Below are 13,149 nucleotides of genomic sequence, written 5' to 3'. Positions count from 1 at the left end.
AAGTTAACTTATTTTCACCCCTGTCGCATACCATGTGATTGTACTCTTGAAAATTGTTGATTTGAAATTAAATCTTTATCACGTGTCTATGAAAATATTTCATCATAGCAAAAAAACAAATCTGTAGGAAAAAATGAAGTGGTGTCAAATGGCCTATTTTCCTAAACAGCCTAGAAGGTCTGCAAAGCAAACATCAACCCACCCCCTCCCCCCTGTGCCCTCTTTACCTTTGCTTTTACAAGCTTTGGAGCAGTCACTTTCTTTGTGTGTATATATCTCCGTGCTTCGCCTCTTGTTTATCTTCGTCAGAACAGTTTCGAAGGCAGCCTTGTCGTTTCCTTAGAACACCCAATTCATCTTTCGTTCTTGAAGTTCCTCTTCAATTTCGTGCCAGAAAAAGGCATCTGAGACCATGTTTCTACCAAGGTTGACCACAAACTTCTTCTGGTTTTCTAAGACAGTTTCAAAGGTTAAATACAAAAATGGTGTAATAAGAGAACTGTAAAATAAAGACCTAGTCCACCTTTTAGTTAAGTTAGTGGGCGACTATTTGTTGATGCTTTACCTGGTTGACTTGCGAGAAAGTCCTGCATGACAGTAGAGCCGTCGGTTGCCTTGTAGGCCTCTGTGAAAGCCTGGAAAGAAACCCAAGCGTGGTTGCTGAAAGGCAATTGCATGCGTTTGGAATGAGATTACATAGAGAAAGCCCTTTGATTGGACAAAAAAAATCTAGCAAAATGAGTAGCTTATGCAAGGACAAGACAACAAAAATTATCTTTTATTGCTCTATTTGAGAGAGAGCTATATGTAGATGAATATCTAAAATCTAAAAAGTTAGCCAACGCATTACTAATAACAGTTTAATAAGCATGATTCAATTTCTAGAAAAATTTCGATCTGCCAAAACAAAAGGATCTAGAAAATTGAAACTGGTTAAAATTGAATATTAAAATAAACAGAAACCTATAATAGAGCATTGTTTTCTTTGAAGAGTAGAATTGCATCACCCATATTCTCCTTGACAGCCGTTTGTTAGGATGTAATGCAATGCTCCTGTTGCGTTGCGTGACATCGCAAAAAAAGAAAAGAAAATGGCTACGTAGGAGACTACATCACCCGTGGGGTACGAAAACAAGGCTTTAAATGCGATTGTATTAGAATCATTTATTTGAACAATAAGGTACTTAGGCAAGCGAGATTTGACTCTTGGAAAGCTTGCGGTCCAAGCAGGTAACATTTGAGGCTTCTATAAATGGTCTGTGCTCTCGGTAAAACTGTGATACCCCACTTGGCTGTTACTGTATTGACAGTAGCAATAATTGATACCACACGCTTGACATTTCCACACCAACTTTATTCCAGGACAGGGGCCTTCCAAAGTGAATAGTGTGACATGCGATGGCGCAGATGCAGAACTCAAAGCACGATCACAAGTTAAGCAAGATTTACTGGGAGGTGTGAGCACAAAATGCAAAGGAGTTTGGCATTTAGACAAAACGTTTTTGACCATCTGTTGGTCATGGGCAATTTCTATGCCCGGAAATTTCAAAAAAATATCTTCCAGCAATCTGACTTCCTTGTCTGTTACTTTAACGAGGAGGTTCTTCGTGGTTTCTGAAATAATATTTGATCGCGATGCGGCAGGCATTATCAAGGGAAGGTTTTTGGCAATAAAGTGGACCGTCGCAAGTACCAGTGCGTTATACTTTGCATGTAGAACGAGCATGACCTCCATTTTGTCTTCAAAAAGAGACATGTCTTCTAACCCCACCCTTGGTTTCGGCAGACAGGAATACACAGGGAGACCGATGTGCAGAGCAAGCCACGACAGGGAAAATTTTCTGTCCCAATTTTATCTTGCCTCAATGGGAGTTGTCATAGCAAACTTCGACGAGGTATGTACCCAACCAGGTATATATTGGTTGCAAATAAATCGAATGTAGATTATTAAAATTTTGCTGAAAACATATTGAAGTAAAGAGGCCAGCCAGGGAGTTCCAGCTTCGTTGATTAATCCACGCAACAATGCTGATATATTTTTATAAAATGTTTGGCCAAAATGTTGGTTTTCTCACTTGCTACTAGTCTCCTTTGCAGCCGTTTTTGGGGATGTCACACAACGCTCCCTCCAAAAACAGCTGTGAAGTAAAGATATTCATTGCTCAATTTTAATATAAATTATGGTGGATTGTCTGAAATAATGTTCCTTTCTTCGGAAGTGATTCTTTTTCAGCATGCTTTGTGGACCGGTGCCTGTGATATCCACCTTCGGTCTTGTATTTTTTCCCCCAGTCACGCACAATTTTTCGCTCTTTGACCTTTGCCAGCTTTCATGATCAGTTCCCTCTAGTGGCCGATCGAGAGGAGGGGCCCGTGAGGGAACCCTCCTTATGGGCGAAAATTTTGAGGGCTTGAAAGGCTGAAATTTTTTAACAGCCTCATCTTAATTTAAGGCCTGAAGGGCAGGAAAGAAGTCTGGATCCCCCACTACCACCTCGTAACTGTGCATCAAATCCGTACTCACCTTTCTAGTAATGGCCTTATAAAACATATTGACAAATTCATAATTTTTAAGTTTCGATTTTCCTAGTGGCAACAAGAAATGGGATTCTGTCCAGTAGTGGTTGGTGTAGGTGATCCGGGAACGGGGAAAACCAAGGCGGGACACATAGCACTGGCTACGGTTGGTGCCTATCCAAACATGTTTTTTAACATGTTTACAGACGTGCACAACGGAGAGGTGGCAGCCCAGACCACCATGGGTTTCCAGGCAGATGACCCGACCGACCCCAGCGAGTTGGGGAAAGCTGTAAAAGGTTTTTCTCTGATGGCACAAATGCCACTATGAGAAAGGAATACACTCCAAAATGCACACCCCTTTGCACTGTTAACGAGCATGTCATCGAGTGGCTGTCAAAGCCAGACTGAAGGAGGTGAGTTCTGTTTTAGATCGTAAAAAAATGGAAACGGAAACTATTGCTGTTATCATTCCCGGTGTACTGTATTTTCTCAATTTAACACCCCCTGCATTTATTTAGAACTTGGCCTTGAAGACCCAGGGTTTAGCTGGCGCTCAGCGTTCATTTTAGCTTGGGGCCTGGTGTTAACTGATCGAGAATATACGTTCACATGAAGGTATTAGGCGGTCTTGAGTCGTCCGGCTCTCCAAGGCTACAGTAGACTTTTTTTTAAAAAAAGATAATTTGCATTGATAACAAAGGAGGACTCCCAAATCAAATAGATGTGAATACTTTGCTCCTCTCACAGGGGTTAAGAATAGAAACCTTTGCTCTAAATGCCTCTTTTTTCCCCTCCAGAATTCTCTTTTTGGTACTTTGGTTATGCTATTTTTGGTATCTTGAGGTAACTCGTTTTGCTGGTATATTTTTGTCTTTTGTCTGACTGTTTCATAAAAAGAAACAATTTTCCTTTCACACAGGCTCTTGGTCAGGTTATTGTTGATCAAAGTAAATGCTAGGGGGCAAGAATTAGCAGCCGATGAAGCAACGGTATGAAATAAGTGGTACAGTCGGCTGCTGCAAAAGTTGCCCACAACAGTCGGAGAAATTATTCACGTCGGGCAGTGGCTTCACTCAATTCAAGGCAGAGAATTTCTGGCCGACTGTACACAATTAGCCAGATCCGAATTTGGAGAAAGTGCTTCAGTTCACCGGGTCTGTCAAAGCTGGGGTTGTGCAATCTTTGCGCGAGAAAGGTATTTGGAAACAAATAATAGAGAGTGAGTAAGTTAAACATGAACATGTAGAGTACACTTGTAAACATTAGTAAACACTTGATAAACATTAGTTTAAACACTCGTTCAGCAAAGAAGCCAAATGGTTTTATCTGAGTCTTATTGCAAAAACATTTCTGTCCACTTTTTAAGATGGGGGAGATAACCTCGGCTGTCAGTGGTGATGAGATAATTACACATTTCAGAGAGGTTTTGGTGCCTTATGTCACCGAAACACAGCTGTCCTCCGTTGCTAATAGCATGTCCCCAAATGTAGCTGGTTGTAGTGTCCAATCAAGAAATAGAGGGAACTGCATACTTGCACCACAGACTTCATTAAAGCTTACACGAGAGATCTTCAAAATGGTTTACGAAACGTTACAAAAGAAAAGGTATGGCTATTAATGTATGTTTAAAAAGATTGAAAGAAAGTGAGTTTCCGGTGCTTACCAATGTCATTGACGATCTGGCAATCGCAGTGAATCAAGTTCAAAGAATCAAACAGGAAGATTAGGAGACCAAAAAAACTTCGGCGATTTCCCTGGGCAGGGGATAAAATTTGAAATGTTGAGTGTCAAGCAATCGTGATGGTGGTGTCAACTCCAACGGGTAAGACAAAGACCGAAGAGGTCTGCCTTATGATATGATGGTCATGTAGTGAGACTTAAATCGTTTAGTGAAAAATTGTTTGTGTTGTATCGATAAGTTTAGACGTTATGTAGGAAAAAAAAGCGGTCGATACAGTGCATTAGATCATCCTGGTTCTTCCTGGATCAAGTTGTAATATGCCCATTTCGTGTAACGCAGATCTCAGAAGTGGTCATGGTTTGCAAGACTGAGATAGAGGACCGGGAAGAGGAAGTTGTCGCCATCCGTCTTGATAAATTTGAAAAAAATATGTACCCAAAGAGGAATTAGACATATTCCTGAAAAGGTGGTACATGATAGCATCGAAATATTTGACCTTGGTAAGTACTGAATGGAAATGAACTGTCCCAGTACTAGAATAAAGAACATCACAGACATCATGTGATCTCATCATTTAAGGCGGTGTATCAATATGTGTAATATACAGAAATTAGGTGTCTTATTCGGAACTGTATATTAGTGACAAATAACAATATGGACGAAAACATGTTGTAAAAAACCTTAATCTGCTCCCTCGAAGGGAAACAAAGTGGACAACAAAAGTTCTTCTCACCCTCAAAGGGGAAGTACATCTCCAAAGGCTGCGTAATGATCAAGAGGGCATTATTTCCAGAAGACATCATCCCAAGAGATGAATCCATTCCTCCTACTGGTGAGTCTTTAAATGAATTTGCATTATATTCACCAGTGTTACCCCGAGGAAAGTATATTGCAAATAATATGGTTTATAAAATCCTTTACAACCAGTATTTAGTTATTAATAGAGAAGTCTAGTCACCATGAGGAATGATAAAAATGCTAAAATGCACAATTTAGCCGTTGATAAATAACTGAGTCTGCGTGTATCATTAGAGTTAGAGTTATGGTAACACACAGAAAACATATTCTGCAATAACTTTATGGTAACATATAGTAATACTTACAATGCTCAAGGTGATGAGGTAAACCTAAATTTCCTGAAATGAAATTGTAATGGCTACACAGAAAGTGGCTGCCAGCAGAACGTAAATTACAAAGAAAACGAAGAGGGCAAACAAGGTTTGCTATTACAGATGACCAAATGTTCAATAGGAGAAACAATAAAATGAAAAATTAACAAGCTACTAAATAGGTGAATTAAAATTTTTGAACAGAGCCTGTAAACTGTAAGGATAACATTATCACATTATGTGGAACACTTCTGTGCATCCTTTGAAATATTTTAGAAATAGTCATTTGATTTTGACCCACATTAGACAAGTCTGTGAGGGAGAAAATTAATATGCTTAATCGCGAGAGAAGATACCTTTTTATGTGCGGAAAAGGGTTTTACTTGACATTGATGCCATGATTTTGATGGTGTGAAGTGATCTCAATTTTATTCTGTCTATATTGTTGTTTTTAATGACAATGCCTCTCATATAAAGTGACAAGCCAAGAAAGCAGGGAAAGAGAGATTTTGAAGGTGCAGCAAGAAATAGATCGACTCTTGCAAAAGAAGAATGACCTTCTAAGGAAACTGGAAAATAGCAGCAACAAGCCAGAAGGTAACGTAAACTACTGGGATATATTATGGAGGATAGCAGCTGTAAACATTATGCCATTGTATGCAATGTGTGAATAACTTGTAAAAATTAAATGCCTCTCATATGAAGTGACAAGCCGAGAAAGCAGTGAAAGAGAGATTTTGAAGGTGCAGCAAGAAATAGATCGACTCATGCAAAAGAAGAATGACCTTCTAAGGAAACTGGGAAATAGCAGCAACAAGCCAGAAGGTAACGCACACAGAAAATCTCTCCTAAAACTACAAATATTTCGAACACAAAATGTTAACTTAACAGCGAACAACAAAGAAAACAGCTACAAAGAGAAACTACTGGGATATATTATGGAGGATAGCAACCGTAAACATTATGCCATTGTATGTAATGTGTGAATAACTTGTAAAAATTAAAACTAATCCCAACCAGCTAAGTGGCAAAATTCAGACTTACGATGAAACACATAGAAACTAATAAATGTAAATCATTAATAATTTACTGTCTTACAACAGAGGAATTGTCCGAGTCAGTGCAGGGAGGGGCTGTTACCCGGGATGAAGATGACAATGGTAAGTACAATTTCAACACTGACTTAAAACATCAAAATCATTCCCTTCGCGCTAAAGGACTGTTTGGCTAGAAAAGTGTGAAAATTTCAGCTTTCGCCATACAAAGGTTTGTTATGTTATACTTTTTATTATCGATAACGGCATCGCCGGTCAACACAGTAAGACGAATCGAGCAATAATTCTGTATTTACCTTTTGCATGTCTGCTTCAGCGAAGATCATTCGATGAAATGTGCCAATGTGCAGAAAAGGTTTTACTTTACTAAAAGTGGTTGAACTGATTACACTTTTGCATTCAAGATTCAGTCATGAATGACTCTCCTGGAGGAAGCAGAGTAAGGCAAGCAGAAAGGGAAATCTTGACGAAATCAAGTAAGTAATAAAAATTTCAAAAATATTTAGAATGGCAAATGAAAGGAAATGCATGTTAACATAACTCACTGGGGAATACTTCATGAATGTAATAATCTACTTACAACAGGTGAATCATCCAAGTCAGTGGAGGAAGAGGCTGTTGACCAGGATGAAGATGAAAATGGTAAGTGCACGTTCAACAACTCAAACCTTAACTGACGAGCAAAATCATTCCCGTCGCCCTTAAGGTCTGTTTTGCTAGATAAGTGTAAAAATTTCGGCTTTCGCATACAGAAAGGTTTGCTTTGTTATACTTTTATTATCGATAACAGCATTGTCAACGCAGTGAGACAACTCGAGCAATAATTTTGTCTTTACCTTTTGGGAGCAAAGATCATTCGATTAAATGTGCCAATGTGCAAAAAAGTTTGACTTTACCAAAAGTGGTTGAACTGATTACACTTTTGTCTTCAAGACTCAGTCATGAATGGCTCTCCTGGAGGAAGAAGAGTAAGGCGAGCACTGGAAAGGGAAATCTTGAAGAAATCAGGTAAGCAATAAAAATTTCAAAGATATTTAGAATGGCAAATGAAAGGGAATGCGTGTTAACATAACCCGCTGTGGAATACATGTGCTTCATGAATGTAAATAATTTACTTGCAACAGGTGAATCATCCAAGTCAGTGGAGGGAGATGCTGTTGACCAGGATGAAGATGAATGGTAAGTGCACGTTCAAAAAGAAAATAACCAAATGACATCTAGAAAGATTCTTTATAAGAAGCAAGTAAAACAATAACAGCATGTGGCACAATGTTTTGTTTCGAGGCGATGCCACAACAAACGATAGTAAGTGCTTCTCAAGATGGAGGGGGAAATGTGGCTATAACAAAAAGTCTTAACTGTTGCAAGCACACTGGTCGTAACCAAATTTTTGATTAATATTGTTACATTTCTTCCTTAAAGCCTCAATCACGAATGATTCCCCTGGAGGAGGTAGACAAGGGGAAGCAGACGGAAATCTCAAGGAAAAAATTGAGTGAGTTGAGTTAAAAATATTTAACTGAAAATGACATTGATAAAGATTGTATCTACCAAAAGCCGCTGCTCAAAAATTATTTAATATTTTTACCACCAATTGAAGAAGAGTCCCAAGCCAGAATATTTGGACAATTTACATGTTTCCTTCTACTCCAACATTGTAAGTGGGGGAAGGAGGTATTTTAAAGGTGCCCACACAAAGTGTCCCGATTACTTATATACGCGATTGTAGTTTTAAAACTGATTAACAAAGCAAACAGCCGACAATTATCATACAAAATGGCACGGAATAACGCCTGATACTTAGCTGACGAGGTGATATTCCGAAAGATTGAGCAGGATAATTGTTTCCATATTCAACAAAATAATTGTCAATGAAGCTCATTTTTCTTTGCCCATGTGGCGTTTTAAAAGATTTCGGATGAATCCTCGTAACTGAAGTATATCGCATAGCAGCATCTGTTACGGATAAATGGGGCTTCATAGCCATATATGGAAAATGTTACAATTTGTTAAATAGTGAACATTGATTTCTGCAAGATTATTAGGTGGTAGAGACGTTCATCTTAAAAGGCATTGCTGTCTTTCCCTTCTGCCCCGCTAAGAAGCCCTAAAGGAACTTTTAACATTTCAAAAAGAGGGAACAGTTACGATAATTTTGACAAAAATAAATTAATAATTAAAGTAACAAACAAATACATAAATAAATAAGTAAATAAATAAGTAAATAAATAATTAAATTCACACTGGTTGTGAGCTAAATTTTTTATAGATTTAGTTTTTTTTTCTTGAAGGTACAAACGTGGATGATTCAACAAACGGAAAAAAGAAGAAAAGAAAGCAGTCGAGATCACGTAAGCAAAAAAATAAAAATACCCATTACCCTGGAGATGTAATAACTTGCTTGCAACAACAGTCACCAGAATTCATTACTGAGGCCTAATGAGATGATAGTACGCACTTAGACTGTAACAGGAGTGATCTCTAGATCTCGGGCAAACGAAATACAAATACTTAATGAAATGGCATTTCTACTAAAAAGGTAAAAGATGTTTATTTCTGCTCATGTCCGCTGGAAAATCCCGGTCTAGATAAGCGGCTGAAACATGAGGAGCTAACTCTATCTGTTTAGCTACTTTTATGTTTTAACGTTAGTTTTCCGTAGGTTTTCGTGTTGTTGCTGTAATTACCTGCGATTAAGCACTTTAGTTAGCTTTTCTTTGGTACACTGTTTGTGTGCACATTATTCGATTGCTTGTACTTAGTACTATTGTAATTTAAAATTCTAACGGCAATGTATTAGTGTAAGTTGAACTTGTAATATTGACATAAATTCAAATTCGCACTGTAACGAACACTTGCAACTGAAGATGATCAATGATTGATCGAAACATGTCTTGCAAACTCAAAGTTGTCCATTTTTTATGTTTATTTTTCCACAGATCTTCCATTTAGAGTCATAGTCAGCTCTGAAATTCCAACTAAAAAAGGCCGCAAAAGCGAAGACTCACTAGACGTGTGCAACATCTGTCGAAGCAAGAAGAAAACAGGCCACATATGTTGCACCAATTGCAAGCAGTGGCAACATTTCAAATGTGCCAAAATTAACCTTCAGGAAGCAAAAGAAATCGGAGGGCATTTCAAATGCAACAAATGCAAAAACCAGTGACAAAGACTACAACAACTACACTTAGCGAACTTTTGTTAAATACATACCGACTCGCAAAAGCTCCTAACACAATAGTGATTATTGTGAACACCTAGATAAGGCTATAATGAAGCGATTTGAGTGACATCAGTTTGAGTTGATAGAAGAAGAAAAAGGAATGCCTTAGTTCGACGGAATTTTAAAAGTTTTCTGGGCCAGTCATGGCTAATATTTTTTCCTTGCAAGATATGGTAACTTTTGTTCAAAAACATTAAAAGTTCATTCGAGTTTCGCAAGTAGAGTATTGTCTGTTTATGGAAACATATTAGTGGAGGTATATCACAATTCTTGTAGAATTTGATGGGAGGCAGTGCGTTATTTTGTTGCCGCGACCAGTGTGTGGAGTAGAGTCAAGTTGCGTGATAAATATATAGTAGAGTCAATACAGGTTGAGAAGAGTCTAGATGCGTGTGTTTGGTAGAGTAGAGGGTCGAGTAGAGTTGCGTGATTTAGTACAGTCGAGAAAGGTAGGTTTGTGATGAGTAGAGATGCATAAGGTAATGCGATTTTCGAGTAGATGCAAGAACTCTACTACTGTTTGAGTTCAGCGATTTTATAAATATTTCGTTTTCCAGAATCATGAAAAAAAGGAAGACAATCTTTTTAATAACATGTTCTTACGCTAGAGGGACTCGACTATTATGTTGATCAAACGACGTTGAGTGGTTGAGTCGAAGTTCCGAAACTACACCTAGAGAAGTTGATCAAAAATGGCGACACATTTTAAGTATACTAGAATTGAGGGATGAAGAGGGCTCATTTTCCTCACGACATCTGATGGAGCGTACAGGAATTCATCATGTCACCAACCGAATTGTTAGGCGTTTACTAAATAGAAATGATTACCTCTTCTGTCAGGCACGCAAAAAGGGGCTAATGAGTCAGACAGACAAAGACCAGAAAGTGGAGTTTGCCCGAAAAATGCAAGCAGAATACCCCCAAGTGTTTGGACAGATTCTGTCGCTTTCTATTTGGATGGTGTCTCATTCGTGTACAAGATTAATCCGCTGAACTAAGCTCGTGCCCCAAAAGGAAGAGTATGGAGGAAAAGATCTGAAGGCCTGACACGAGGGTGTTTGGCAAAAGGCAGTAAATCCGGAACGGGAGGAAAAGTGGCCAAGCTCATGGTAGCAAAAAGTCACAGCAAAGGAGTGCTGGTTTGCGAAAGATACGAGAAAATAGATGGAAACTATTTCGCATCTTTTATTGACCAGCATTTCAACACTATGTTTGAATGATCATGCAAAGGATTAAGTCGACTTTGCCTGCAAGACAGTGATCCTTCACAAAACAGCAAAGCAGCCCGTGAGGCTATGGTTCTTTGCCATTGTGAACTTTTAATAATCCTGCCGCGAAGTCCAGACTTGAATCCAATAGAGAACATTTTTCACATTGTCACTAAGAAGTTGGCAAAAGATGCGCTTGAAAGAGGCATAACAAGAGAGTCATATGAACAGTTTTGTGAAAGGGCACAAAGAATGATCCGTGGTATTTCACAACAACTGATAGATAGAACTATACAGTCTATGAGTGTTTGTGTGGCCGGCATAATACGAAATCGTGGTGAAAGACTGAAATATTGAATTTTAAGATATGTGGGTACTTGAATTATGTTTCAATGACATTTGGACATTTTGGTGATGGTTTACGATATATTCTACGAGATTTAAGCCTCCTTGTGATGGTTTTTTGACGATTTATTACAGTTTCAGGCTAATTTAAATAAAATATGAATTAATGTTTGTTGTTTACTTTTTAAAAGTCGAAATCGTCGAAAATCATGTAAAATCACTAGAACAGTTGAAATATCACAAGCAATGAGGGTTCATCTATCGCACTCGCCTAGTTCCTTTGGTTTTTTTTCTTCTTTTTCTTTTTCTGTTCGTATCTTATTTAGGGAAATTTGTTCTCTTAAACAGTTTGTTCAAGCCAAACTTATTTTTTATTGTTCCTATTCTCTTTTATTATTGGGACTTTTCGTAAAGAAGTGGTGTAATGTAGTTTACCTTGGACTTGATAACTTAACAATTACTTTATTTCATTCAAGATTCTATTCTATATGAATATCTTTTACAATTCAATAGTAAAATTGCTTTTCTACTGATAACTCACATTGGGAAATTGACAAATGAATACACAAATCGCAAGCGATTACTTTCTGACTAGTTCACAGAAAAAATTGATTGATTCACTTATTGCCGTAAAATGAATTCAGCAAAAACATGTAGCATACGGTTGAATGGACAATTGTTCGTTCTGCAGAATCTGCCTCTGAAACTGAAAAGCCTTCCATTGTACTGCCATCATTTCTGTCTCCACCTGGTCGATGACCCCTCCCTTAACGTATATGAAATCGTGCTTTGTGGTGCAAAAAATCGGGGTGTCATTGTGAAATTCGAGATCTTTAGAAAAATGTGATTATGGAGCCGGGAGATGCACCTGCTGACCCTCGAGCATCAATAGTAAATTGTGCCACTGGATAATCTGTGTATTTCATCTGAAGTCATTTAAGAAAATGACTTCTGCCTTTTCTGCCCCTACCCAGGCGAAAGTGGAGTGGCGGGATTAGTGAAAGACTTGTAAACAATGTTTAACGGATTAAGTAAAAATATCTTGCCTGTATTTGCAGGGCCCTTGATTAAAATGTTGCAAAATTTTCCCCTCCCCGGTTCTCGGAGATTTTTCACAGCCTTGGTAAAAACTTCAATTGGCATGTGGTTCCATATAAGTAGCTGTTGAGCGCATTCCGCTCAATGTGTTACTGATGTTTCTCCCCATCATCGGAGAGTAGCCATCTTCTTGATCTCTTTTTTTACTTTGTTCGCTTTCTCTGCCACTTGTGGTATCTGATGCCGAATCATGAAAATCTGTGGTCAGTTGCCGTGGCTTTGCCTGCACTTGACTTGCGGCCATTGTTCTAGGTTGACCTGAGTTGCCTAAATCTGGATGGCCAGCAGCCTGGAAATCTGTAGTAGAAATGGACTGTGGACTGAAATCTTCATCTTCTTTGGTGGTGTACAACCATGCCGAATAGTAGTTGGTGTGCCGGTGAGAAAAGTGAACATAAACATTCCACTTGTTCTTTAAATATTGCCATATCGGCAGCCACCTCTTAATCTTGTTTAGTTTAATGACCATGTGATAATGCTTCCCTTGCCTTTTCTGGTTTTCCTGGCTACAAGTCCATTGAATTACTTTCAATTTCGGTCCCTCACAATTCAAAATCGCCTCAAACACCATCTGCGAATGACTGTCTGTCCAGGAAAATGCTGAGATCAGCTTGGCTGTAGGTTATTAAGTACACGCTTCTCGATTTGGCTTGCTGCAGTTCGTTATCGGAACTTTTGGATTGTGAACTACTACATACATAGTAAGAGTAACTCCATCATGATGTGCTGATGAACTTCTTTGACAAGTATAAGCAGAAATATGGAACCGTTACGCTACTTTCAATTTCCCGTGCAAGACTATTCCAAAAGCATTCTTCAAACAAAATAGAAAGCTGACTAAGTTAAGGCATGAACTTGACAATTTCACTCTGAATATTGCATGCATTTATGCATCTTTTGTTTTAAAGTA

The 13,149-nt window shown here is 38.4% G+C and overlaps 2 protein-coding genes across 2 annotated transcripts; one reads left to right on the top strand and one right to left on the bottom strand.

The window, feature by feature from the left end:
* Positions 1 to 4,969: 4,969 nt before the first annotated feature.
* On the top strand, positions 4,970 to 8,950 carry LOC110050925 (uncharacterized). The gene is made up of 10 exons (XM_089276769.1): positions 4,970 to 5,033; positions 5,788 to 5,907; positions 6,016 to 6,135; positions 6,414 to 6,470; positions 6,770 to 6,841; positions 6,951 to 7,007; positions 7,299 to 7,373; positions 7,490 to 7,544; positions 7,788 to 7,860; positions 8,657 to 8,950. Exons 1-9 carry the CDS (start codon positions 4,970 to 4,972, stop codon positions 7,801 to 7,803), a joined length of 636 nt encoding a protein of 211 aa, XP_089132895.1. The 3' UTR covers positions 7,804 to 7,860; positions 8,657 to 8,950.
* A 2,509-nt stretch (positions 8,951 to 11,459) lies between these two features.
* On the bottom strand, positions 11,460 to 12,783 carry LOC149099145 (uncharacterized). Its single transcript, XM_089276767.1, has 2 exons — positions 12,387 to 12,783; positions 11,460 to 12,319 (listed from the first exon to the last, which is right to left on the bottom strand). Exons 1-2 carry the CDS (start codon positions 12,706 to 12,708, stop codon positions 12,108 to 12,110), a joined length of 534 nt encoding a protein of 177 aa, XP_089132893.1. The 5' UTR covers positions 12,709 to 12,783; the 3' UTR covers positions 11,460 to 12,107.
* Between the last annotated feature and the right edge of the window lie 366 nt (positions 12,784 to 13,149).

Source organism: Orbicella faveolata, unplaced genomic scaffold, assembly GCF_042242905.1.
Source record: "Orbicella faveolata isolate gen_17 unplaced genomic scaffold, um_ofav_v1 contig_46, whole genome shotgun sequence".
NCBI lineage: Eukaryota > Metazoa > Cnidaria > Anthozoa > Scleractinia > Merulinidae > Orbicella > Orbicella faveolata.
This window is presented reverse-complemented; position numbering and strand designations above follow the sequence as displayed.

What these genes read in the sequence shown, in the direction of transcription:
- LOC110050925 (XM_089276769.1), top strand. Translation starts at nt 4,970, where the DNA reads ATGATCAAGAGGGCATTATTTCCAGAAGACATCATCCCAAGAGATGAA. An exon ending in TGAATCCATTCCTCCTACTG is followed by an intron (nt 5,034 to 5,787) that starts GTGAGTCTTTAA and finishes TCTCATATAAAG; the next exon opens with TGACAAGCCAAGAAAGCAGG. An exon ending in TAGCAGCAACAAGCCAGAAG is followed by an intron (nt 6,136 to 6,413) that starts GTAACGCACACA and finishes GTCTTACAACAG; the next exon opens with AGGAATTGTCCGAGTCAGTG.
- LOC149099145 (XM_089276767.1), bottom strand. Translation starts at nt 12,708, where the DNA reads ATGGTCATTAAACTAAACAAGATTAAGAGGTGGCTGCCGATATGGCAA. An exon ending in TGGCAGAGAAAGCGAACAAA is followed by an intron (nt 12,320 to 12,386) that starts GTAAAAAAAGAG and finishes TAACACATTGAG; the next exon opens with CGGAATGCGCTCAACAGCTA.